The 25776-nt window shown below is 32.6% G+C and overlaps 1 protein-coding gene across 1 annotated transcript in view; it reads left to right on the top strand.

The window, feature by feature from the left end:
- LOC114335625 (plasma kallikrein) overlaps window positions 1-19790 on the top strand; it is a 133314-nt gene extending 113524 nt beyond the window's left edge. The window contains exons 6-7 of the mRNA XM_028285890.2: window positions 8792-9103; window positions 18503-19790. Coding sequence (XP_028141691.2) covers window positions 8792-9057 — 266 coding nt within the window. The 3' untranslated portion in view covers window positions 9058-9103; window positions 18503-19790. The remainder of the gene's footprint in view (window positions 1-8791; window positions 9104-18502) is intronic.
- Window positions 19791-25776: the final 5986 nt, after the last annotated feature.

Here is a 25776-nt window from a genome sequence, read left to right as displayed (position 1 = left end):
TCCAAAGAAATGTCATTGCTTGTCAAATAGGATATAATAGAGGTCGCAATATCCTCTGAACTTCCTGAATTCGGGGTCACGTGACCCAGAAATATATTACCAGGTTCTTGTATAAGCACGTAATGTTCCTCCTTTACCACTCTTTTAAATCGTTTTGAATGTGCCTCTTGTACCACAATAGTGTCGTCTTTACGGCCATCAAAATATAGCCCAATTAGCTTATTTTCTGTTATAGAACTGGACAAATCAGCCCTAACATTGTGTTTTTCTCTTCTTATTTTACACTTGTCAACTACTTGTGAATTGTCGCTATTAGTTACCACGCCAACGTCCTGCAAAACACTTGAGGCTATTGCTGCTGTAGCACGATCGGAAACACCGTAACGATCACTAGTTAATGCAGTAGATTTAAGGTTAATCCTCATTTGCCAACCGGATTTCTTTTTTGGAGATTCAGGTATGAATTCTTGGTCACTGTCACTGCAATCGTCACTGGAGGTCAAGGATTCATCACGTTGTTCAGTTTCGGAAACTTGGACATCTACTTTTGGTTTTGGACAGCTGGAACGAGATTTCCTCTGTAAAGATTTGGCACGTTTCTTTGTTTCATTTAAGTCCACACCTCCAATTTTGCCAATGCCGTGAGTGCGTAGTGAATAGATAAATTTCAGCTCAAGTAAAGGTATTTTTTTAAGCTTTTCACAAGTACAAGTTATTGAGCAGATACACTGGCATTGATCCGATGTTTTATGACAGGTACATTCAAGGGCAATGGGGCATTTGCATGCCGCAATGTCAAAAAGCAAACAGCATTTTTTCTTAAAATCATCAAGGTTTCTCTTAAAGACTTCCTTGTTTTTGTCTCGAGTATGAGATTTTCTTAAACTATAATACTTGTCATGCAGTGCAGTCAACAGTTGTACTACTCTCTTATCACTTACGGTGGGAATTGATGCTCTATTGTACAAACACACTATTTTGCCAGCTACTGTATTGGCTACTTGTCCAAAACTAACTCTTTTGTTGTTTACTTTAACTGCTAAATTATACCTCTCATCCGATATACATCGAAGAACGTCCTCTCCTATAGGGAGCTTGTTAGGCGGCAAGTCTCTTGGTGTACCGAAAAACGGACACTGGAATTCTTGTCTAGTGATCACTGTCTTTGATAATGCCATCATTCATTGCACAATTGTTCAAAAAACTACACCAAAATATGAAATTTGGAACACACACTACGCAACACATCCACCGCACTCAAGAGACAACAGCAGACTGGCACACAAAATTGCGCGGCGGACCAGTGTAATGGCTGCCTGCAGCGGAGAGGGGGTATCACGTGACGCGGCGTGGGTCGTTGACCCGCTAGTGGCGCTGACAGTAAGTTTTGTATCGCTGTGCGCGATCGAAAAACCAAGCCTAATTACGTCTGAATTTTTTTCTTTAACTATCAGAACATGTATAATCAGATATTAGGTATTACATTATTGATATCTGTAACTATACATGAAAAGAAAATAGGACAAAAATCCGATTTTCTTGTATTTTGGCTATATTTGGATGTCCATGCGCGAACGGAAGATGTTGAAGTGCAATACCGGTATTTTTATATTACTTTATTAGTGTGTCGTAGATGAAATTTTTCACTATTACATATTAAATATCGTAAAAAAAAATTATTACAAATTTTCAAAAAAAAATTATTTTTTTCAAAACTTTAGAGCTTATGCGCGAACGGAAGATAACATCCGATAATTTTAATATTTTTTCCCCTTTTTAGTCATACCATTTAGCAACTTTTCCGCGGTATTACGATCCGAAAAAAAAATATCGATTTTTTTCGACCCACCCTAAATATACACTTTAAAATCGTGTATTGCAAAAAATTCTAGGACTGTTTTTAAACAAGACATCCGTAGGATATATAAGGATATCCCTAGTTTGAGAAAAATTTTAAATTTTTTTATTTTTTTTTTTCAATTATAAACATATAAATGCATATTTTAACATAATTTTTAATTACAAATAACTTTTCTTAATAACACTTTTTGATATTGTGAAATAAAAAAGTACTTTACTCTTGAGCGAAATTCATATTTTTTAACATACCTCGTATATTATTGATAAAATTTTATATATGATGATTTGATCCTGGGTTTTAGACTATGCGAAGCCTTATGAAGAAATAATTTTTTTCATAAAGTTAATAATAAAACAGTTTTTCATATGGTTCCAACTTAGTCGGACCTATTGCATGTGTATATGTCACACTTTGGAAAAGCATATATCTTGTTTAAAAATAGTCCTAGAATTTTTTGCAATACACCATTTTAAAGTAAAGAAAATAAGCTTTCTTTTTTATTGCACAATGTATATATCTAAATATACAATAAAAGAAGTTATAATGAGAAATTTAAAAATAATCGTAAAATATATCAAAAATCATTAATAATATAAAACTTTTAAAAAACCATATCTTGCTTAAAAAAGTCATAGAGGCTTCCACAGTAACGATTTCAAAGCTAGTTGACTTTTCTTCATATTAAATGTATCATTACATATACCTAAAGCTGAAAGTAGAAAAAGTTACACAACAATGCTTGCGAAATAATGCGGAAAATGGCCCGGAAATTCTGTGAGCGGCGAACTTTGAAAAATCCTATTTCAGAAACTATAAATCCTAGAGACTTTTACCAAACCCCATTTTAAAGAGGAAGGATGAAAGTTATTTTTTACTGAAGCAATGCCGATACCTCTATCCCCGTGGAAAAAAGTTATGGGGCAAAAAACAAAATTGCTATCTTTTGTGTTTTTTCTTGCTTTTATTTTTAGACGTGTCGTTTTCCTGTAGACGTGTTTGTACCAAAAGTGCATATTACTCACCCTAATTCGCCCTGTGCCTAGGGACTTATTCACCCCTTTTTCGAAAACGCACCCCTATAAATGGTAGCACTCCGCGGTTTATTCATATTTATAGGTCCATTGACTATATAAAAGAATAAAACCCCGTTAACGTTGTAGTTCCTTTCTAAAATACATAATCAATAGTCTATTTTTTTACTATTGTGTTTTATAAAATATAATCCATATCATTAATTAAATATAAATTAGTTGTAAAGTAGGTACACATATTATCGATGGCCTAGCGTGCAAATGTGCTAAGTGCTAATTTGTTGGTTTTCCAATAATTGAAAATTAAGCTATTAAATCTTATTAAAATTATAGTTTTTATCATGTACCTATTAATAATTGCTCACATATTTTGTGACATCTGAAGACTTTTTGTAAGTTCTAAAGAGTCTTAAAATGTTAGCGGGTCCCGAAATAATAATAATAATAATTATTGTTGCTGTTACTTAACACCTTTGTAGTACCAAAATTTTTTTAAGGAAGTTAATACTACATTGAAAAAAATAATTATTTTTATTGACACAAATACAAAAAATAATACTCTATCAAAGGCAAAGCCAAAAATCCTAAACTAACATTTTTATCGAATATTTATAGAAAATTGTCTAATCTGAAATATCAGACTCTTCATTTCGACTTGGAATATTGTTGGTTGACACTGGAATGTCTTTAATAAACTGGGGGTATTCATCGGGAATAACTTTAGAATTTGAAAGATATTCCAAATATTTTTTATTTTTATGTGAAACTGGTAGTCTTGTCAAATACTTTTGCTTTAGTTCAAGGTTTGTGCTTGTTCTTTTTCTTCCAGTCTTTCCCTTACAATTTATTTCTATTTCTTCAAAATTTTCTTCATAAAAGTATTTATATTAATCCACAAGAAAGAACTTCCTGTAGTTGGCTGTATACCATTTATTACATGTGAAATTTAATAAAAAATTTTCCTCTTGGTAAAAGGTATATTAGTTTAAAAAGCCCTAAAGGGCTACACACATACAAACAAAACGTTTTCGCTCTGTAACAAGAGCATCATCAGTGTTACAAGAACATGGTGAGCCAACCAAAAAATACAAAGGTCAAAGCCTTTGTCAAAAAACAGACAAAAGTCTTATATAAATGAACACATCGAAAAATCCAAAGGATGGATAAAATTATTAAGGATACGTCCCTAGGGCAACATATGACTCCCACTCGTGGTAATTGGGTCAAAAGGTAACTAGGTCATTATGTTATAAGAGGTGGCAGGCAACTACGGCCTGCCACGTACGAAAAAACTACTAGAATTACCACTAAAACCGACTATACATACTAAGCATGTTATTTACCTTGCATTATTTCTGGGGTTCCACATTGATTTTCAAGAGCATTTTTTAATATGCGAATGGTTCTGGAACTCATTATCACTAATTAAACTGCTAACAACCAAGACCACTATTTCTCTTAAAGTTTACCGACAAATTTAACGTAATCTAACCTCACTTTTAATTGTGTTTGGTGTAGCACAAATGTGTTAAGTAATTAACTCTGAAGGTTTCACGAATTTCGATTAGTAGTACAAATGTTCTAAGTGCACTTGACACATAAGTTGTAGAAACCTGCAGGTGCGTAGTACTTATTCCTTTTGAAAGATGGCGCTAGAAAAAAATATGGACATATTTTACTTACCACATGTGTTTGCAAAATAATAATGTCTTGGGCGGCTTAGGTGTGCCAAATAACACGTTTTGACCGTAAGTGGCACTTAGCACCTTTGTACGCTAGACCATCGTTATGTACACACACGTCTTGGTACAGTATTAAAACAGTAGATAGGCCATTCTCATGACAATAAAATCAAAAATTCGAACAAGAACAGCTTTCGTCCAAATCTCCAAGTTGTTAAACGTTTAATCATGTCTTTGTTTTGTTATTCGTAGTCAAGTCTTCCATTACGAAAAATGAATTTGATTGTAAGTTACATAGTGAAGAAAACAGAAGATAAAAATATAAAGAAATATGAAAGGTATCAAAAATTTCTTATCCTTTAACAGGGGTCTTCGAAAGACACAAGTGGAACTTCACTGCATATTTTACAGCGAAAAAATGAAATTAGATCGTGAAGATATTCCCTTTATAGAGTGAAAATACCTGTAATTATTGTGGGTGGTCCTGGGAGTCTTTGCGAACATTTTCAAACAACTGGAATTGATCCTACCTAACGGCACATTTTCGGCACTTTCTTTGAAGGATTATTTACTATAATTGCAAAAAAACTACCAACAACAGCGGAGTGGGAAGTTCTAACGGGAAATTATATGACAGCACCCAAGACATTATAAAAAGTTTCATTAAAATGTTATCGTATCCAACGCTTATTTTAGAGGTATTAGAAACCTAAAACTATTTCGTGAAAAAATCTTACAGAAATGATACTGCATGTATATTGTATAATAGCGAAAATTAGACAGTATAATTATATCAACCGGATTTTTGACACGTTACGCTAAAAAAAAGAAGATAAAAAATTATATCAATCTCCATTTTTCATACCAGTGAATGTGTGTTAAGAGGATGGGTACGAATTTTCGGCTGCAATGCTATTCAAATGGGGATTCATTTTTTTCGAATCCTAAGAAAATTAATAAGTATTTTTGAAAAATTTAAAAGCAGAATGAAAGATTACGTTATTGGCGAGGGCAGAAAGTCCTGAGAACTTCTATAATGTTTATTCTAATAAGTTAAAGGAGTGGAAAACTAAGAGAAAATCCAGTGTGATATTTAATTTAAAATATCTCATTCAAAATAAACTTTTTATTTATTCTAATGGACTTTCAGCCCTCAGTAATAATATTGTCTTTCATTCTGCGTTTAAAATTTTCAAAAATATTTATTGGTTTTTTAAGGATTCGAAAAAATGAACACAATGTCCGTGGTAATATTTCCAAATCTACCTTTGTCATACACTCAGTCGAATAGAATATTGTCAGCATACTGTCAGTCAGATAGTGACAATCAGTGACAATTTTAAATATTTGACGTGGCATCGGGAATATTTTGAGTTGTTGATTAAATAATAGTGATATACATATAGTGTATTTGATAACTAATTGATTTAAGACGTGAACTTAATAAAAAGTTATTTATTGTGTATTATTTGTGGAAGACCCAAGCAGAGAATATATCAGGATAATATATTTTATTAAAGTATTATTAAAAAATCACTTTAACACTTTTCCTCTTTTCTCGATTGAGTACCTATTAGTTTTTGTTGTACATATAAATTATTACAATCACTGAATACATAGTGAAAAAAATATCACATTTATTAACTGAATTAATTATTTGCAATTATAAAAATAACAGATATCCAAGAACATTCAAAAGCCATCTCTTTAAATTCATGATGACATTTTCAAGTAAAATGACATTCCAGTAATGTTTACAATATCCATACCAGTGTGAATTTTACTACACGTAAGACAGAAAAAGTAGGGATACCCGTAAAATATTTGCGAATTATGTACCAATGGCCTTAACTATTTTAAATTTTAGGTATGTTTTTACTGTATAGTATTCCAAAAAACTCTAACAAGAAGTAAAACCACTTCTATGTAAATTGGTATATTTATTAAAACTTAAAAATCCCAATGGATTGAATAAAATATGTCCAATTCAGAACGTTTTCAGACCTATCGGTCCATCATCAGTGAATCTACAATAAAATAAGTAATCCCACTATTAGAATTGAAAGATGGTTGAAATTTTTAAAAAGCTAAAAATGTGGTTAGATTACTTACGTGCATACTTGCTAAATAGCCCCAGAACCAAACCATGGTTGAATTTAAAATTCAATTTACATTATTTAAAAATAATATTCAACAGGCTAAACGCCGATGTTACAGGATATTGCCTATGGGAACATGGTGAAACCCTACCAAAACCTCAATCAACCATCTTAGGCCAACTTTGACTATAAAGTGACACTAGTGTGTATGGAACTGTTTGAAGTGACATTGACAGTAGAGAAAAAGGTAGTCGATTTTAAAGTTAATTAACCAAAAGGTCATGACCCACAACAAATGATAAAAATTTTAATATCTGAAAATGTCTAACATTTTAAATCTATTGGTTATTGAAAAGAACTTGTGATATACAAAATTAATTTAGAATATAAGATTATTTATATTGACTGTATACCATAACATTAGATTGATCAAATTGATAGAAAGAAAGTTAAGCTGCTGTCAATAATGATAAAAAGATAAAAATAGATGAAGGTGAGAGAAGAGAAAGAATCAGTATTAGTTGGAATGTTATTGTACAAAATGAATAAATTGGTAGGCAATTTAATCTAGTCTATATTGTATTGGTGGTTGTATATGTAAAAGGAAAATATTGTTATTTAAGAAATAAATGCAAATTTTTGTAAATAATGGATTTAAGTTAGGATACAGTCAAATAATTAAAAGTGTGTAATATGTGAATGAAAAAGAATTGTAATTATTATGAGATGTTTTATTTTTTAATTTTATTTCAAAAGTTTTGAGAGAATTCTTGTGACAAAGTGAAGGTATGTGAAGTTAGAGATAAAGAAAAGTATGATTATAGCTGTTAAGTCCAGTTGATACACGAATGAAATTAAAATGAAAATAATATTGAAAGTGTACTGTACGTACAGTACACTTTCAATATTATTTTCATTTTAATTTCATTCGTGTATCAACTGGACTTAACAGCTATAATCATACTTTTCTTTATCTCTAACTTCACATACCTTCACTTTGTCACGAGAATTCTCTCAAAACTTTTGAAATAAAATTAAAAAATAAAACATCTCATAATAATTACAATTCTTTTTCATTCACATATTACACACTTTTAATTATTTTACTGTATCCTAACTCAAATCCATTATTTACAAAAATTTGCATTTATTTCTTAAATAACAATATTTTCCTTTTACATATACAACCACCAATACAATATAGACTAGATTAAATTGCCTACCAATTTATTCATTTTGTACAATAACATTCCAACTAATACTGATTCTTTCTCTTCTCTCACCTTCATCTATTTATATCTTTTTATCATTATTGACAGCAGCTCAACTTTCTTTCTATCAATTTGATCAATCTAATGTTATGGTATACAGTCAATATAAATAATCTTATATTCTAAATTAATTTTGTATATCACAAGTTCTTTTCAATAACCAATAGATTTAAAATGTTAGACATTTTCAGATATTAAAATTTTTATCATTTGTTGTGGGTCATGACCTTTTGGTTAATTAACTTTAAAATTGACTACCTTTTTCTCTACTGTCAATGTCACTTCAAACAGTTCCATACACACTAGTGTCACTTTATAGTCAAAGTTGGCCTAAGATGGTTGATTGAGGTTTTGGTAGGGTTTCACCATGTTCCCATAGGCAATATCCTGTAACATCGGCGTTTAGCCTGTTGAATATTATTTTTAAATAATGTAAATTGAATTTTAAATTCAACCATTGTTTGGTTCTGGGGCTATTTAGCAAGTATGCACGTAAGTAATCTAACCACATTTTTAGCTTTTTAAAAATTTCAACCATCTTTCAATTCTAATAGTGGGATTACTTATTTTATTGTAGATTCACTGATGATGGACCGATAGGTCTGAAAACGTTCTGAATTGGACATATTTTATTCAATCCATTGGGATTTTTAAGTTTTAATAAATATACCAATTTACATAGAAGTGGTTTTACTTCTTGTTAGAGTTTTTTAACTATATGGTCTACAGCCAACCTAGAGAACTTCCCTTTTAGTTTGTATAGTATTCCCTTCACCTATAAATAAACCGTAAAATATGTAATGGAAAAATATTCGCATCGCAACTATAATTCTCTATTTTGTTTTAGATATAAAAGAATGTGTACGATGGCACAAGCTCAACAGGATTTACGTCGATCTCCACAGCGAGATGTTATGTGCTGGGCACGAAAACGGAAAGCAGGACGCCTGTTTAGGGGACTCGGGAGGTCCTTTAATAATTCTGGAACGTGGAAGGTGGACTTTAGTGGGCATTATCAGTGCCGGCTTCGGCTGCGGTGTGCCCCATCAACCTGGAATTTATCATAAAATTCCGGTCACGGCGGAATGGATTAGGAACGTTATAGTCCAATAAACGTGATATAGCCGATGGTGAAATCGTGATTTTTCTAAAATATATGGTAGGAAATTTAGTGAGATCTTTTTGTTTTTGTTGCTTAAATATGAAACAACATCACTGATATATAAAGACGGCGAGGAAAAGGTCAAAATAATTACCTACAGCACAAATTTTTGACAAAATAAGAAAATGTTTGAGATAGGCAAGGTTTCTTTTTAAACATGTCATAGTTCAGAACATTAGTATGCAAAATATTACTTTTATAGATAGATTTGTTTCTTGGCAATCTTTACGTAGCAAAAACTATATATTATCATGTCACAATAGACATAAAACAGTCTTATAGATGACCACAAAGGTAGTAGAAAGAAATAAAACACTAATAATATAATAATACCTAATATTAATCTATACAAAAAAAACAATAAAATAAAATTTACCTAATAGTAAAAGCGATCTTACTTTTTATAAAAACGGCCACAATCTGCGCGCAAACTAAAAAATCCTACCCTAAAGACAGTGTTTATACAAGAAATTTTTGCAAAGGCTATTCTTATTTGGAAACTCTTTTATCCAAATTTTTAGCTTCCCAGGTGTATCGCAACACATGTGTTTTTTCGAAAAAAAAAAATACCAAATTTTGGTTAACCGACAGCCAATTGACAAGGTAAATAGCTACACATAACTTGGTACCAATATAAGCAATCAATGGGTCCACTGTATTGAAATATAACAACGCATACGCTATGATGAAGACGCTTTTCTGAAGTCACGATTTACCATTTGGTACCAAAATGTCCATGACTATTATGCTATTATATGTATTCTAAACGTTATTATACGAAGTAGCGTCTTGGACAATTTACTAAGCTTCTTTAGGACATCTCGGGGCCTTAGAGATGTGATGTTACAGACGCATCTTAAGAATTTCATGTATTTCATGAGAATTGACCAACATCATCAGAATGAGAAAGGTCAAATACTTCGGTCATATAATGAGAGGACCTATATATTGTTTACTCATTTTGAACATTCAGGGCAAACTGGAAACAAAACGCAGGGTCCGAAGAAAACAGCTGTCCTCGCTGCGTAACATTAGGCAATGGACAAGTCCAACGGTCAAGGAATTGTTTCATCTAGCTGCTGACTGAACAAGCACATCGCAAAAAGAAGAAAGAAGATGGGTGCATTGTGTCTGATGATAAGTTTTACGTAGAATGGGCAAGGAATGTGAGATTCTCAACACAATAAAAGAGCACCAATTAGTATATCTTGGCCATGCTACAAGGCTAAACAGATATATGGCTTGTTGCAACTGATTCTTTCGCACTAGGTATTTGGTAAGAAAGCACCAGGGGGAAGATTATCTTAACTTCAAAATACCTATCACCGGCTTATTCCGAATAGTTACAATCAAAGTTAGGATAGCCATGCTAATCGTCAACATTCGAAACGAATATGCACAGTAAGAAGAAGATTTAAATTTAATAAATTGATTAATACGGAATGACTATTAGTGCAGCCGATATGTGAAACTATTGTGCATTTAATGATAGAAGTATATAATTTGGACCACATATACTACACATATAAAGCTTCAAATTTAGATATGAGGCCATCTCAGATTTTGCCATTTTCAAAAATGACGACGATACATATGTGACTAATAGCACGATAACTTTTGAAGGAGACGTCAGATTTCAACGAAATTTGGTATATAGGTTAATTTCCCTGGTGTAAGCTGGGCGAATTATCCCGAGGGATATAACCCAATAAAGGAAGAAGAAGAAGAAGGTATATAGGATATTTTTTTGATGTATAAGATCGAGGTCTTGAACCGGAAGAATAGGTTTACCAGAAGTTGTGTTTTTCCTGGTTTTTGTGTAAAAATATGTTTTTTTTTCAATTCTTTCACTCTGTATGTATTAATTTTTCAAAAAGGTAATACCGGCGTTGAAAAGAGCGTAAAAACATTTTTTAGGAAATATTTTGAATTTCTTAGTTATGTTAATTACCATTTAATAAATGCATAACGTATCTTCACATGTACCAATGTGCGGTAGATTCGTGCAAATATTATAAGAATTATTGTGCATTAATGATAGAAGCATATAATTTAGACCACATGTACTATGTACTATATATATATATATATATATATATATATATATATAAAGGTTCAAATCTAGATATGAGGCCATCTCAGTTTTTATTCCTTTTACAAAAATGGCGGGAATTCAAAATGGCGACTATACATATATGTAACTAATAGCACGATAACTTTTAAACGAGACATCAGATTTCAACTAAACTTGGTACATAGGTTCTGTTTTTGATGAATAAGATCAGGGTCTTGAACCGGAAGAATGGGTTTACCAGAAGTTATGTTTTTACTGTTTTTTTATGTAAAAATATGTTGTTGTTGGTTTTTCAATTCTTTCACCCTGTATATATAAATTTTTCAAACAGGTAATACCACCATTGAAAAGAGTGTGAAAATATTTTTTAGGGAATATTTTCAACTGTTTAGTTATGTTAATTACCATTTAATAAATTCTTAACGTATATTCACATGTACCTATGGGCGGCAGATTAATTTTGAATGCCCGCCATTTTTGTAAAAGACAAAATCTGAGATGGTCTCATATCTAAATTTGAATCTTTTTTATGTGTAGTATGTGTGGTACAAATTATATGCTTCTACCATTAAATGCACAATAATTCTTATATTATTATTTGCATTAATCTGCCGCACATAAGTACTTACATGTGAAGATAGGTTTGGCATTTATTAAATGGTCATTAATATAACTAAAAAGTTCAAAATACTTCCTAAAAAATATTTTTGCGCTCTTTCCAACGCCAGTATTACTTTTTGAAAAATTAATATATACAAGGTAAAAGAATTGAAAAAATAAACAACATATTTTAACAAAAAAATCAGGAAAAACACAACTTCTGGTAAACCGTTTCTGGCGGTTTAAGAGCTTGATCTTATACATCAAAAAAAGAACCTATGTACCAAATTTGGTTGAAATCGGACTTTTCGTTCAAAAGTTATCGTGCTATTAGTCACATATGTATAGTCGTCATTTTGAATGCCCCCCTTTTTTGTAAAAAGCAAAATCTGAAATGGCCTCATATTTAAATTTGAACCTTTGTATGTGTAGTATAGGTGGTCCAAATTACATGCTTCTACCATTAAATGAACAATTATTCTTATAATATTGGCACGAATCTGCCGCACATATGTACATGTGAAGATTTATTTATTTATTAAGCGCAACAGGCCTTGTAGGCCTAGGGCTAAAATGTTTACATTTCTGATCACATAAATAATATAGTAAATAACTTAATATAACTTACATAACTTATAAATTTTATTTAAATACACTTCAGTCTTTTTATACACTCCTTCACAACCTCTCTCCATCTCCTTCTGTCCAATGCTAGTTCTTTCCATCTCTCAATGTTACTTTTCTTCAAGTCTTCATATACACTGTCCTTCCATCTTTTCCTTGGCCTGCCTTTCCTCCTCTTTTGTATTGGTCTTCGTGAAAGTACCATTTTTGGCATTCGTTTACTTCCCATTCTCTCTATGTGCCCCAAGTATCGTATTCTCTGTGCTTTGATCGTCGTCGTAATCGTTGGCTCTTGATATAGTTCTTCCAATTCTTTATTGGTTCTTCTTCTCCACTGACCTTCTATTTTCACACCTCCATATATTGCTCTTTGCATTTTTCTCTCCCATCTTTCTAACAGGTCTGTTTCTGACTTTTTGAGCACCCATGTTTCACTTGCGTATGTTACTGTTGGTCTGATAACAGTCTTATAAATTCTTATTTTTGTTTTTCTTGATACGTATTTGGATTTCAATAATGTGCGTAATGCTCCATATTTTTTATTTCCTTTAGCTATTCTTGCCTTTATCTCCCCTTCTTCATGACCATTTTCATCTATTTTGGCTCCCAGGTAAATAATTTCTTTGGCTCTTTTAAACGAGTATGTTTTTTCTCCATCTATTTGTACAGTGGAACCTCGATAACTCGGATTAATCGGGACCACGACCGATCCGGGTTATCGAAAATCCGAGATAGCCGGAGAATATGGTAAAAATTAATAAAATACGGTATACTTACAGATAAACTCCGTTAGAATTGAAATAACATGAAATATTTTTATAAATATGCACAGTACATATTACCTACTCATTACAATTCTAAAAAAAAACCAAACCCAAACAATACAAGACACACAATACTAAAGACCATTGTTTATAAAAGAATTTTTTAAATAGTCTTTCCTAAACAATGCTGACAGTTTGAAATAAAAAGGAATAGATACTGCAGACAGCTGGCTGTTGTTTTTGCGGCGTGTACTATGAGTAATTTTTAATCTCGTGTTCAAATTACACACATAAGTACACGACACAGAGAGTCTAGACACATTATCTCTCAAATATTATATTACATACACTTTTATTGTTGAAAGGATTGTCTGATAATTAACTATTTTGATTGGAAATAAGCCACAATTAAATTGAAAAATACAAAATATTGAAAATCAAAATGTTTATCTGATGAAAATCGGTCCGGGTTAGCCGGACTTCCGGGTTATCGGGGGCCGACTTATCGGGGTTCCACTGTACTATGATGTTATTCTCTTTTTCTTTTTGGATCTCCCCCATTATCATATACTTTGTCTTTTCTTCATTTATTTTAAGTCCGAATTTTTTGGCTTCTCTTATTATGTTTTTCATTAACTTTTGTAGTTCTTTTTTGCCTGTTGCTAATAGCGTCAGATCATCTGCAAATGCTATGCATTGGTGGCCGTTTTTAAATATCGTTTCTTGCATGTTTATTCTGCTTTTCCTGATTATTCCTTCCAATGTTAGATTGAATGCCATTGTTGATAGTGGGTCTCCTTGTCGTAATCCTTCCTTGGTTTCAAACTTTTTGGATGTATACCCTTTCCAAGCTATTTCGTTTGTTGTGTTTTCCATCGTCATCTTTATCATCCTGACAATTTTACTTGGTATCCCCAATTCTTTCATCAGTTCGTACATCTGCTGTCTATTTACTGTGTCGTAAGCCTGCTTAAAGTCTATGAACAAAGCATATAGTACTGTTTTATGTTCGTAACAGGTAGTGTGTATTTCTTTTAAGGCAAATATTTGGTCAGTCGTTGATCCGTTGTTTCTAAAACCTGCCTGGTATTCCCCCAGTATTTTTTCCGAATAATGACTTAGCCTTTTACTTATACTTTGTGCCAAGATTTTGTAAACTATTTCTAATAGTGCGATGCCTCTGTAGTTTTCGCATAGCATTCTATCACCTTTTTTATGTATAGGGCATATTCTTGCTATGGTCCACTCTTCTGGCATTTTTTCTACTTCCCATATTCTTTTTATTAGATCATATATCTCTTTCTGTATTCTTTTCCCTCCTGATTTTATCATTTCGGCCGATATTTCTGTTATTCCTGGGCTTTTGTTATTTTTCAAGCTCTTTATTTCGTTCTTTATTTCTTGTTCTGTGGGTATTTCTATTGCTATCTGATCATCTTCAATTTCTTGGTTTGTTTCCTTTTGTACTTCGCTCTTATTTAGCAGTTCTGTGAAATAGTTTTGCCAGTTTTCCATTATTTTTTCAGGCTCATTTAGCAACATCCCTTTATCATCTCTCATATATGGGTTGTTTTTTTGATATCCTCTTTCCATTTTTTTTGCTTCCTGGTAGAATGATCTTATTTCTTTTTTTTTTGAAATTTTTCTTCTATTGCTTTCAGTTTGTTCTCGTTGTATTTTCTCTTTTTGCTTCTACATTTTCTTTTTATGATTTTTCTCAATTCTCTGTATTCTTCTCTAGTGCTTTCTTCGTCATTTGTGAGATTTTTGAGTCTTACTTTTCTTATTGCTTCTGCTATTTCTTGACATTCTTCATCATACCAATCTTTTGTTTTGTGTTTTCTTTTGGTTTTCGCTAGGATTGCTTTACTTGTGTCCAAGATTGCTTCTTTGATATTTTGCCATTGTTTGTCTGGGCTTGACGTTTCTTGTTCCCTGATTAGTCTGTTGGTTATTCCCTGTTCATACTTCTTCTGTGTGTTGTTATCTTTTAGTAGTCCTATGTTAAATTGTTTTCCAATTTTTTCTGTTGTTTTATTGTTTCGCTTTATGTTATGCTCGATTTTATATTCTGCTCTCACCAGGTAGTGGTCAGAGTTACAGTCCGCTCCTCTCATGCTCTTTACATTTATTACATTGTTTGCATGCTTCTTCTCTATTAAAATATGGTCTATCTGATTTACTGTCTTCTTATCAGGGGAAATCCACGTTCCTTTATATATATCTTTTCGGCGTAATTGTGTGCTTCGTATCACCATTTGCCTTTCTGTTGCAAAGCCTATTATTCTTTGGCCATTATCGTTCGACACCTCATGCTTACTATATTTCCCTATTATGTGTTCGTATATATTCTCTCTTCCTACTTTGGCGTTGCAGTCTCCCATTATTATTTTGATGTCAAACCCTGGTAATTTATCATATTCTCTTTCCAATTGCTCGTAGAATTCATCTTTTTCTTCTTCTGTGGCATCTTCAATCGGTGCGTGTACATTTATTATACTTATGTTTCGTTTGTCCCCTTTTAATCTTATTGTGCATAGTCTATCTGATATTGGTTGGAATGCCATTACTCTTTCCTTCCATTTTCGCTGTATTATAAAACCTGTTCCTAACCTTCTGGTTTCTCCCCCGCTTTTGAAAAATACCACGTCTTCTATTTCTACTATTTCTGTTTCCAATTGTTTTGTCTCTTGTAAAGCTATTATTTCTACATTATATCTTTTAATTTCTCTAATTAATTCTTTGAGTTTTCCTGTTTCGTATGTGCCTCTTACATTCCATGTACCCAAGTTGACTTTAGTATTCTTTTTGTTATCTTTACTTATTGCCTTGTCCATTGCCTGCGTCGTTTCCTTCTTATTTATCCCTGTTGCAAACTGTATCTTGTCATTTTTCGGCTTTTCTTTTTTATTGCTGTCTTGATTTGTTTTATTTCCATAGTTCGTAATCCTATTCTTTGCATTTTTCGTCGTCATTTGTTTCCTTTCATTGCTATTGCTTAGTTTTTTGCTTTGGTCTCTACCACCAACGTTTGGTTCATTCCATCCCAGCGCCATATTTCATGATCAGCATATATTTTCTTATACCCTACTTTCACTTTTCTCCCTTCCTTTCTTAGTTCTTGCGCTTTTTGTCTGACATGTTTCTGTACAATTCTGTCGTTCTTTGATAGGTCATCGTTGATATAAACTAGACTTTCTTCTCGATTTCTCAATTTGGTTTTGTTTCGCATGATTTTTCTTTTATCTTCTTCCTTTTCAAGCTCAACCAGACAAACTTTTTCTCCTAACTTCAGAGCCTTCTCTATTTGTACATCTACTTTTAATTCTGTCTGCATAAAATTTTTCATTGCATGTTTTAGGATATCTGGCCCATTTGTATCTATGTTCAATCCCTGTATAATTATATTTTTCCGCCTTTTTTGATTTTCTAAACTTTCAAGCCGTTCTTCTATTTGATAAACTGCCTGTTTTAGTTTCGTGTTTTCTTCTCTTAATGTTACATTCTCCTGGCGTAGCTCTCTTATTTCATCTCTATATTCTTTCTGCTCTCTACGCATCTCGCTAAGTTCTCTTGATTGTTCCTCGATTTTTAGACTTACTCCTGCCATCATTTCCATAATTTTTTGTATATTCTCCTCCATTTTCTCCTTTCTGTAGGAGGGAGATCTGCTTATTTTTCGACTTTTGTTAAAAGCCCGTTCCAATTCTTCCTCTTTTCTCTTCTTGTCGTTTTCGTCTGTCGTGGTACCGTCACTTTCTGTTCGAAATAATAGCTCTTCGTATTTTTTATCTTCTCTGCTCATTACAACTGGTTCGTTTTACTGCGATAAAGGTCTCGTTCGGACTATCTCCGCGGAAACTTAACCTTTCTCAGTGTAGCGTCTTACTTTTTTTCTTTTTTTTTTTTTTGATAAAATTATATTGAGCAGTATATACTATTTCGCTCCTCCCTACTTACAGGACTTCCCTGTCGACTTGGCAACACCGCGTTCCAATCAAACAAGAATCCACTTCGAATATCGTAATATCGATGACGTTTTATTTGTTTATGTGTTACGCTTACCTTTGATTTTTGCCAATTTGGAGCACAATTTCAATATTTAGTTTATTATTTTTCGTTCAGCGCGAAGATTACTCACTTAACGTCACACTTTAGCGTTTGCTGTAATTGATTTACTCTGCATTTCGCGAAAAACGGGTTTAATGCAGGAGCAAAATACAATTAATATTTACACATTCAGCGCAAGGTTGCCCTCGCACACCTCGCACACCTCGCACATGTGAAGACAAGTTATGCATTTATTACATGATAATTAACATAACTAAAAAGTTTAAACTATTTCCAAAAAAAATATTTTTACGCTCTTTTCAATGCCGGTATTATCTTTTTGAAAAATCAATATATACAGGGTGAAAGAATTAAAGAAAAAACAACATATTTTTACATAAAAAATCGGGAGAAACACAACTTCAGGTAAATCGATTCTTCCTGTTCGGGAGCGCGATCTTATACATAAAAAAAGAACTCATATACCAAATTTGGTTGAAGTCGAACTTTTCGTTCAAAAGTTATCGTACTATTAGTAACATATGTATTGTCGCCATTTTGAATGACCGCCATTTTTGTAAAAGGTAAAATCTGAGATGGCCTCATATCTAATTTTGAACCTTTGTATGTGTAGTATATGTGGTCCAAATTATATGCTTCTATCATTAAATACACAATAATTCTTATAATATTTGCACGAATCTGCCGCACTATATAGAATACTTCATTTAAATTAGAGGTTATAGTAGTCATCGGTTGAAAACCTTTATTCTTTCAATGCTTCATTAATTTTTCCTACCGTCTTTTTTTCTCTAAATTTGCATGTCTTATAAATTTTTATATAGAATCTAGTAAAGGAACTCCTCATTTTTCTGCTTTGGTTATCGTTACTGTAATAATTGATAACTACTCTGTACACGGAGTAACTGTGTCATAGTTTTTAAGATTTTAACAATTTTTAGTCAAGTACTGGTATTTAACTCGAGCCTCCATTATTCAGCTCTATTATTAAATCTTTAATTGCAGGAAAATTGTTGAATACAGAACAGTCTTTAGCCTCGTTCTCATCATATCAAAATGTGTTGCGACTGTAACGGTGTATTAGGCATTGTTTTTTACTTTATTGACCATTTGAAATTGACTAGTATGTTCAGTGACTTCATTAACAAAAGGTGCAATACAACTTTCATAAAAATAATATCATCATAATTATATAATTGTTGGCTTCCTTTTACTGTATAGGGTCCAGAATTATTTTTTATTACAAAAAGAATAATTTGTTAGCAGGAACAGCTTAAGACTTTCGATAGGCCATCAGAAACGACTCACCCTGTAAACAGCCATAACATGTGAGCAGTCTTTCAAAAACATCCACACTCAAGCATGATAGTTAAAGTATCTGGTTGGTAATTCCATTGTAAAGAATGATGAAAAACCACTAAAAAACCAATCACACTATCTCAACGTAAGTATTGGTGTTACATCAGATCTACTCCGAATATTAACATCAAACTCATCATAATTCCAAAAAAATGATAAAGTTAAAAATAAGAATTAGTGGTACTAATGGACCAGTACATTATAAAATTCTTTCGTAAAAATCGGCTCCTTTGTAATAGGAAACTTGCATAAAATTTTAAATTCGAAGAAAATGTTATAAATCACAACAGAACATAATTTAAAACATGTATCAAAGATAAAAAATTTTGTTTGTCTTTCGTTTGGCCCGTAAAGACGATCAGAAAATCAAATTATACCAGCCAACCCAAAACGCGTCGTGACGTCGCCAGGTTATATGTTTACATTCTGAACCAACAAAGTAAACAAAATTGTATATAATTTTAAATTAGACATTATATACGTCAGTAGAAAATACAGTTATGTGACGTTACAAGTGTTTTTGCTCGTTTGAACTATTCATAGAAAATTTGTACTTTTACAAAGTGGTTTTATTTTCCACAGTAAACCTTCCTTCCTTTCCTTCAATAACTATATCAAACTCCAATCTCAACAAACTCGTATATATTATTACAATGACATACGATAAATGTCATTAGAATATAAATATTTTCCTTTATTCTGCGACGACGAGCTGGTCAAACACCCAAGTAGGTGGAGGCCAATAAACTAAAGAAGAAGAAGAAGAAGAATATATCTAAATATAACCATAAACGGAACCATATAGTTAAACTATGTGGCGTCACGGGTCGTTTGAACTACTTTAAAATACAGAAGACTTTAAATTTGTACTTCTAAGTTATTATGAGTTTTTGAAGCGTGAAATTTTGGAAATCTCATTTTTATACAAAACTGAACATTATATTATTATGTACCTAATAAAAAAATGTGCAAGTTCCCTATTATTCTAAATTACGATTAAATATACGTGTATATAAACATTATAATAGATTACTTCAAAGTTTTCTGGAAGTATTAGTAAACTTTTTGAACGTAATTTACTTGTATAATTAGTTCTAACTGTTTTTAGCAAAATAAATAGGCTAATAAAGCAAATCAATGTTAATGTGATGTATGTATGTGATTTTTTTTTTAAATAAATGTTTTAACAATTTGAGTTTCATTTCACTTAAATGTATATATTGTCTCAGCAGAGTGTATACTGGGTATTTTCTAATTTGCCTGGAAATTTATCTGAGAGATTAAATCCTGAATTAAGAAATACGCCAAAGAATAAAGGCCAAACTGATGCCACATGAAAAATTGTGGCTCTGAAGTTCTTCTTCTTCTTCTTGTAGTGCCTATCCGTTTCGGATGTTGGCGACCATCATGGCAATCTGCACTTTGCACACTGCTGCTCTGAAAAGATTTGTAGTGGTTGTGTTGAACCACGTTCTTAGATTTTTCAGCCAGGAAATCCTTCGCCTTCTTGATCCTCGCTTTACCTCTACTTTTCCCTGCAAGACCAGTTGCAGCAGTCCATATCTCTCACTGTTCCTCATGATGTGACCGAGGTATTCGATTTTGGCTGTTTTTATTTTGATTAACAGCTCTTTTTCTTTTTTCATTCTCAGCAAAACACCCTCATTAGTAATGTGGTCGGTATAAGATATCTTCAGGATTCGACGATAAAGCCACATCTCAAAAGCCTCAATTTTCTTGCAGGTGGCGTCTGTGAGAGTCCACGACTCAACTCCGTACAACTCCGCTCTGAAGTTAAATCTGCACATTTTGAAAGGTTATCAAATAACGGCTTCTTTATTTCTTTCTTTCGTGACTGGTTTTATAAGTCAAGGTGAGTTTTCACCGCATCCACTTTAATACTCCATCTTGTGCGATCTTGCGCTTTCATTTCCCATTGTTGTATCCCAATAAATCGGCTTCAACACCATCCTTCCATTTTCTAGGACAGCTTACTGATCTTCTACCGTCTGGTCCCTCAAAAATCACTGTCTTTAATACCCTGTCTTCCTTTGACCTCACCACATGACCTGCATATCGTATCCTGTTAATTTTTATATGTCTGACGATGTTTTCAGTCCCATACAAAGCCACCAATTCAGAATTGCGGCGCCTTCTCCACTCTCTTGTCAATTCATCTTTTTGCGGACAAAATATCATTCTGAGTTTTTTTTTTCTAAATACTAACCGCTTATATATTTCCCGCTTATGTAGACTCTATGTTTCACTTCCATAATATGTAACAACTGTTACCTATAATTTACATGACATGTATATCAAATAATGGTTTGGAAAAATTAATAATTGATTACAGATCAAGACCGAAGCAGAGATCATCCACATGGATGGGACATATGGAAAATTCTCCAGGAGACCTGCATACAGCAGCACGTAGGTAATAAAAATAAACCACAAGTTACACAATTAATTCAATCTTATAGTATTATAGCTTAAGTATATTTCACCACTTTGCCACTATTCTGGATTAGGGATGAAAGCTTTTATTTAAACGGTACGGTGTACTGAGAAAGTTAATAGCAAATTCTTCCAATATTTAAAGCACTCACAATAAAACACTGAAAAACGTTTGTTATTCTATACGTCCACAAAATTTATTACAACTATGTTATTACTACAGCTGTTTCGGCAAAGTGCCTTTCTCAAGTGATATATTTTACAATGTGTTTGCCTTTTTAAGTCTTTAACTGAAGAGGTTGAGGAGTGGGGAGCTGTTTGTCTCGAGTTGGTCATTCAGAATTATATCTGTATTTTTCAATTTATTAATTTCCATTGATTCTAAAAGTGATAGCTTAAGGCCTTTATTTTGAATATGTAGAATTTGAAACTCTTCATTGAAAGAATGATTATGATCTAGAAGGTGAAGTGCGTATGTAGAAGTGTCTGTTTTTCTATTGCTGAAAGCCCTTTTGTGTTCTGCTATCCGTTTGTCAAAAGTTCTGCCAGTTTGACCGATGTAAGTTTTCGGACAGTCACCACAAGTTAGTTTGTACACACCACTCTGTAGTTGCTTTCTCTTTCGGCTTTTATTGTTTTTAATATGTTTGCTTAAGTTGTTGTTAGTTCTGAAAGCTGGTGTTATTCCTTTCTTTTTTATGTATCTGGCTATTTTTGTTGTTATTTTGCCAGTATATGTGAGAGAGCAGAAGGTACTGGGTTCTTTCTGTGGTGGTGGATACACTAATTTCAAGGCTTTCTTATGGAGTTTTTGGTTTAAAATGTTGTTAACTGTTTGTTCGTTATAGCCATTGTTTACTGCTATTTGTCTAATGATATTTAGTTCTGTCTCGAAGTTATTTTTTGTCATAGGAATTTCTGTCAGTCTATGTATCATGCTATGGTAGGCTGCTAATTTGTGTTGTGTAGGATGGGATGATGAATTATGTATAGTTGTCAGTATGGGTAGGTTTATGATATACGGAGAACTCATGTTTGTTGTGTAAAATATATCACTTGAGAAAGGCACTTTGACGAAACAGCTGTAGTAATAACATAGTTGTAATAAATTTTGTGGACGTATAGAAAAACAAACGTTTTTCAGTGTTTTATTGTGAGATAAAATGAACTTCCATCAAGTAACGGTCGAATCCATCAATTATTTAAAGCACTGCCGAAGACAAGTAAAATTATGGTTTAAACTGATAGATAAGGTATTTTAAATTAATTTTGAGAAATATAAAATTATTAGTGCAAAAACAGATTACATATTCGCAAACGGGTCATATTACCCAGATGCACGCCAATGGTGAATATAAATTTTTTAGTTGTATGTCAAAAAATGCGCAATAACTACCTCTTAAAACCCACCAAATTTCATTTGCATATATCAACCAGTTTTAGAGCAATAAATAAATCTTCAGTTTGTAAGAAACATTTCAATTGACCGTATCTCGGAAACAAAGCACTTGGGGACATACGTTTGTCAAGCAATCTGTCATTTATTTTTCATGCACAATTACCCCTTAAAGTTTGTCAAAAACCCAGTATTGATGAAAAACATGGCTAGTTGTTAAATTACCCAACATAAACGATTGAATCAAAAAACAGAATATTAAGAAAATCTTAGGGTAAGCACAGAACAATTGAGTCGCGGTGGATGTGTAGCTGTCGGTCGCGGTCGATGTCGATATCCATGTAAAACAAACACATTGTAATGAATGGAAGCGAACAGAGCAGGTAAGTCGCGGTGGAGGTTTAGCGCGATGCCATCCAGGAGTTTTACATCGATGCTTTTGAGTTTGTTTTACATGGATGTCTAATGCGTGGCCTACAAGGATGCTTTCCTGTGATTGATTCGTTGTTAGAAGCCAAGTTGTTATTACCTGCGCTATCTGAGTTGATACTTTTTATATAATCCCTTTTTTGTATTTAGTTTATTTTTGAATTTCTAAAGTAATTAAATTCAGTAAATTTTTGAAATATGAAGGACGATCTGATTATTTACAGCTGGCATTTCATCACTATCATAACTTGACTGACACAACATCGCAAAAGCAGTCTTTTTGTCATTCAAATTTCATTAAACTACTTCACTTGATAGTGGTTCTAGCTCTACTGACAGCGCAGGTGACCTCCTTGCTATGTGCTGTCGACATCGACCGCGACTTAACTAGTGGCATCTACCGCGACCTACACATCCACCTCGACTTACTTGCTGTGTTCTTACCCTAAAGCTATAGTTCGGTTTTAATTGCAGTATTTTATAAATGCTAGAGTCTTCCACAGGGTGTGGCTAACTTTGAGAAAAAACACAGTTTGATTGGTACACCCAATATACATTGATAATTTATCTATTTAGCAACAATATTAATATAGCGATATTGTTACAAAAATAACAGCGTTAAATAACTAGCGGAAAAAAAATATCATGTTAAAAACATCACTTAAATCAAACAGGAAATTCGACACATAAAAAACGACCCATTTTTAAGGTGGTGCGTTAATTTCTTGGAGTAGTGTATATTCCCTGTTACATTTATAAAAAGCACTAGGTTAAAACTTCCTCCTTGTCTAACTCCTTGAATTTTTCAACTTGCCGTATTTATTGTTTTCTTATACATATATACATTTAGCTGTTTCTATTAAGTCTTCTTTAATTGTATTGTTTTCAGGCTCTCTTATGAAGATTTCCCTTCGATTGAATCGAATGCTTTTTCCATGTCTGTAAAACTTCTGGATACTTCTTTACTTTTCTTTAAGGCTTTCTTTATTACCTACTGTATAGTGGTTATAATATATGGTCTTGTGTGTTGTGTTCTTTTTTGAATCCACTTTGTAGGTCATCTAGATTATATTCTATTTCAACGTTGTTTGTAAAAATAAATTTTTAAAGAAGTTAACTTTGAAACGATTATTTAATTTCAACATAAAATCTCGTATGGTTTGCAAATCCGTTTATACTTTACTGTTGCTGAATTCTTTGTTTCATACAGACTTATAATACCATTTATTAAAGGAAAACAAAGGTTGCCTTTAATATTGATTTAAATGGGGCTGCTTCCCTTTACATATTCATTCAAACAAACAATACAGAAATAAGTGAAAGTAAACAAAATTTACTTATTGCGGTATTTTAAACAGTTTCATTTTGGGAGAAACCGTATGCAGAATGTACATACAATGTTTAAATCAATCGACAGTTCGCAACTAATAATCTACTAAACCGTATTTTATCATCATGGCATCTACATACACCCCTAACGGAGTGATTTCCACCCTCTTTGGGCTCTTACGATTGATTTGTAGCGGTGAATCAGTCCGCATAAATATTTTGATTTTACAATTGGTTGTGTAACTTGGCGCCTTCTAAAGGATCTCTCCATTCGCTCCTGTTTTTGTTTATGGTTGTCCATTCTCCCATCTCTCAATCCCCGTCTACTAAAGGCCCACAGTTATTTGGTTCTCTCATCTCGTTTTCTGTCTTCCTCGTTGTCTGCTGATATTGGCCTCTATTTTTGGTGATTTTCTTGATAACTACTTATGGATTTCTCCTTTCTATATGTCCCTTCCATCTGAGTCTGTGCCTTGATCAATCTGACGATGTTTTCTCCTTCCAAAAGTTCTCTTACTTCGTAGTTCATCAATTTTATAAATACATTATTATCTCAGTTTAGTGGATCTGCTATTCTCCAAATGATTTTTCTTTATAGGGTCTTCAATCTTTCTTCATCGTTCTGTAACAAGCACGTTACTTTAGCACCATATGTGATTACTGATCTAATTTCTGCCCAGTAAATTTTCATTTTGGTATTCTGAGTAAGCTTCTTATCATTGAGGAAGTTGTTATATTTTCAGTAGGTTCTGTTTCCTGACCGCATTCTTTCATTGATTACTATGTTTCTGGTATTAGTTCCGTTAACTGAGACCCTAATATATTTAAAGCGTCCTACCTTTTAAAAGTCATATTAGCCAATACTTAACCTTGTCACATTAACTGTAATTTTTCTTGAGAATATTAGGTATTTTGTTTTATTTTGATTTATTACCAAACCCCTTTTGGATGCTTCCTTGTAAAACTTCGCACATTCTTCCTCTAAACAATGCTATGTCATCGGCGCAGCGTACGCCACAAGTTAATATAATTGCACCTTGTATTTTGGTGGCTCTTATTGTTCCTTCATTACATTAAAAAATAGTGATAACGTTGATAGAGAGTCGCCCTGTCGTACCTACTCCAGTTGCTATTTCAATATTTTTTGAGGTGCTGTCATCTGTTATTATCGCTGCAGTCTGTCTGTCCTTCCATTATCATTTTCGTAAGCTTTATGAGTTCCATCGGGATATCTAGGTTTTTTATGTCTTCTATTAGGTCGGGTCTTATTAAACTGTCAAACGTTTGCTTAAATCTATGAAAAGAATGTGTAAGTCGATATTATATTCGTAACACTTCTTAATTATTGACTGTGTGACTATATGTTTTGCATCTAATGTTAATCTTCCCTCTCTAAATTCCTGATGGTAGTCTCCTATTATAGTTTCAATGTATTTCAATGTAAGAGTTTTTGTCTAATTGATGATGTCAATATTTTGTATAAGCTATTTAACACAGTTTATTACCAGTAATTACTAATTCTGGATTCCTTATTTCGTACAGACTTAAAATTGTTACAATGCAATTGATT

The sequence above is a fragment of the Diabrotica virgifera genome, chromosome 6 (assembly GCF_917563875.1).
Source record: "Diabrotica virgifera virgifera chromosome 6, PGI_DIABVI_V3a".
Lineage (NCBI taxonomy): Eukaryota > Metazoa > Arthropoda > Insecta > Coleoptera > Chrysomelidae > Diabrotica > Diabrotica virgifera.
This window is presented reverse-complemented; position numbering and strand designations above follow the sequence as displayed.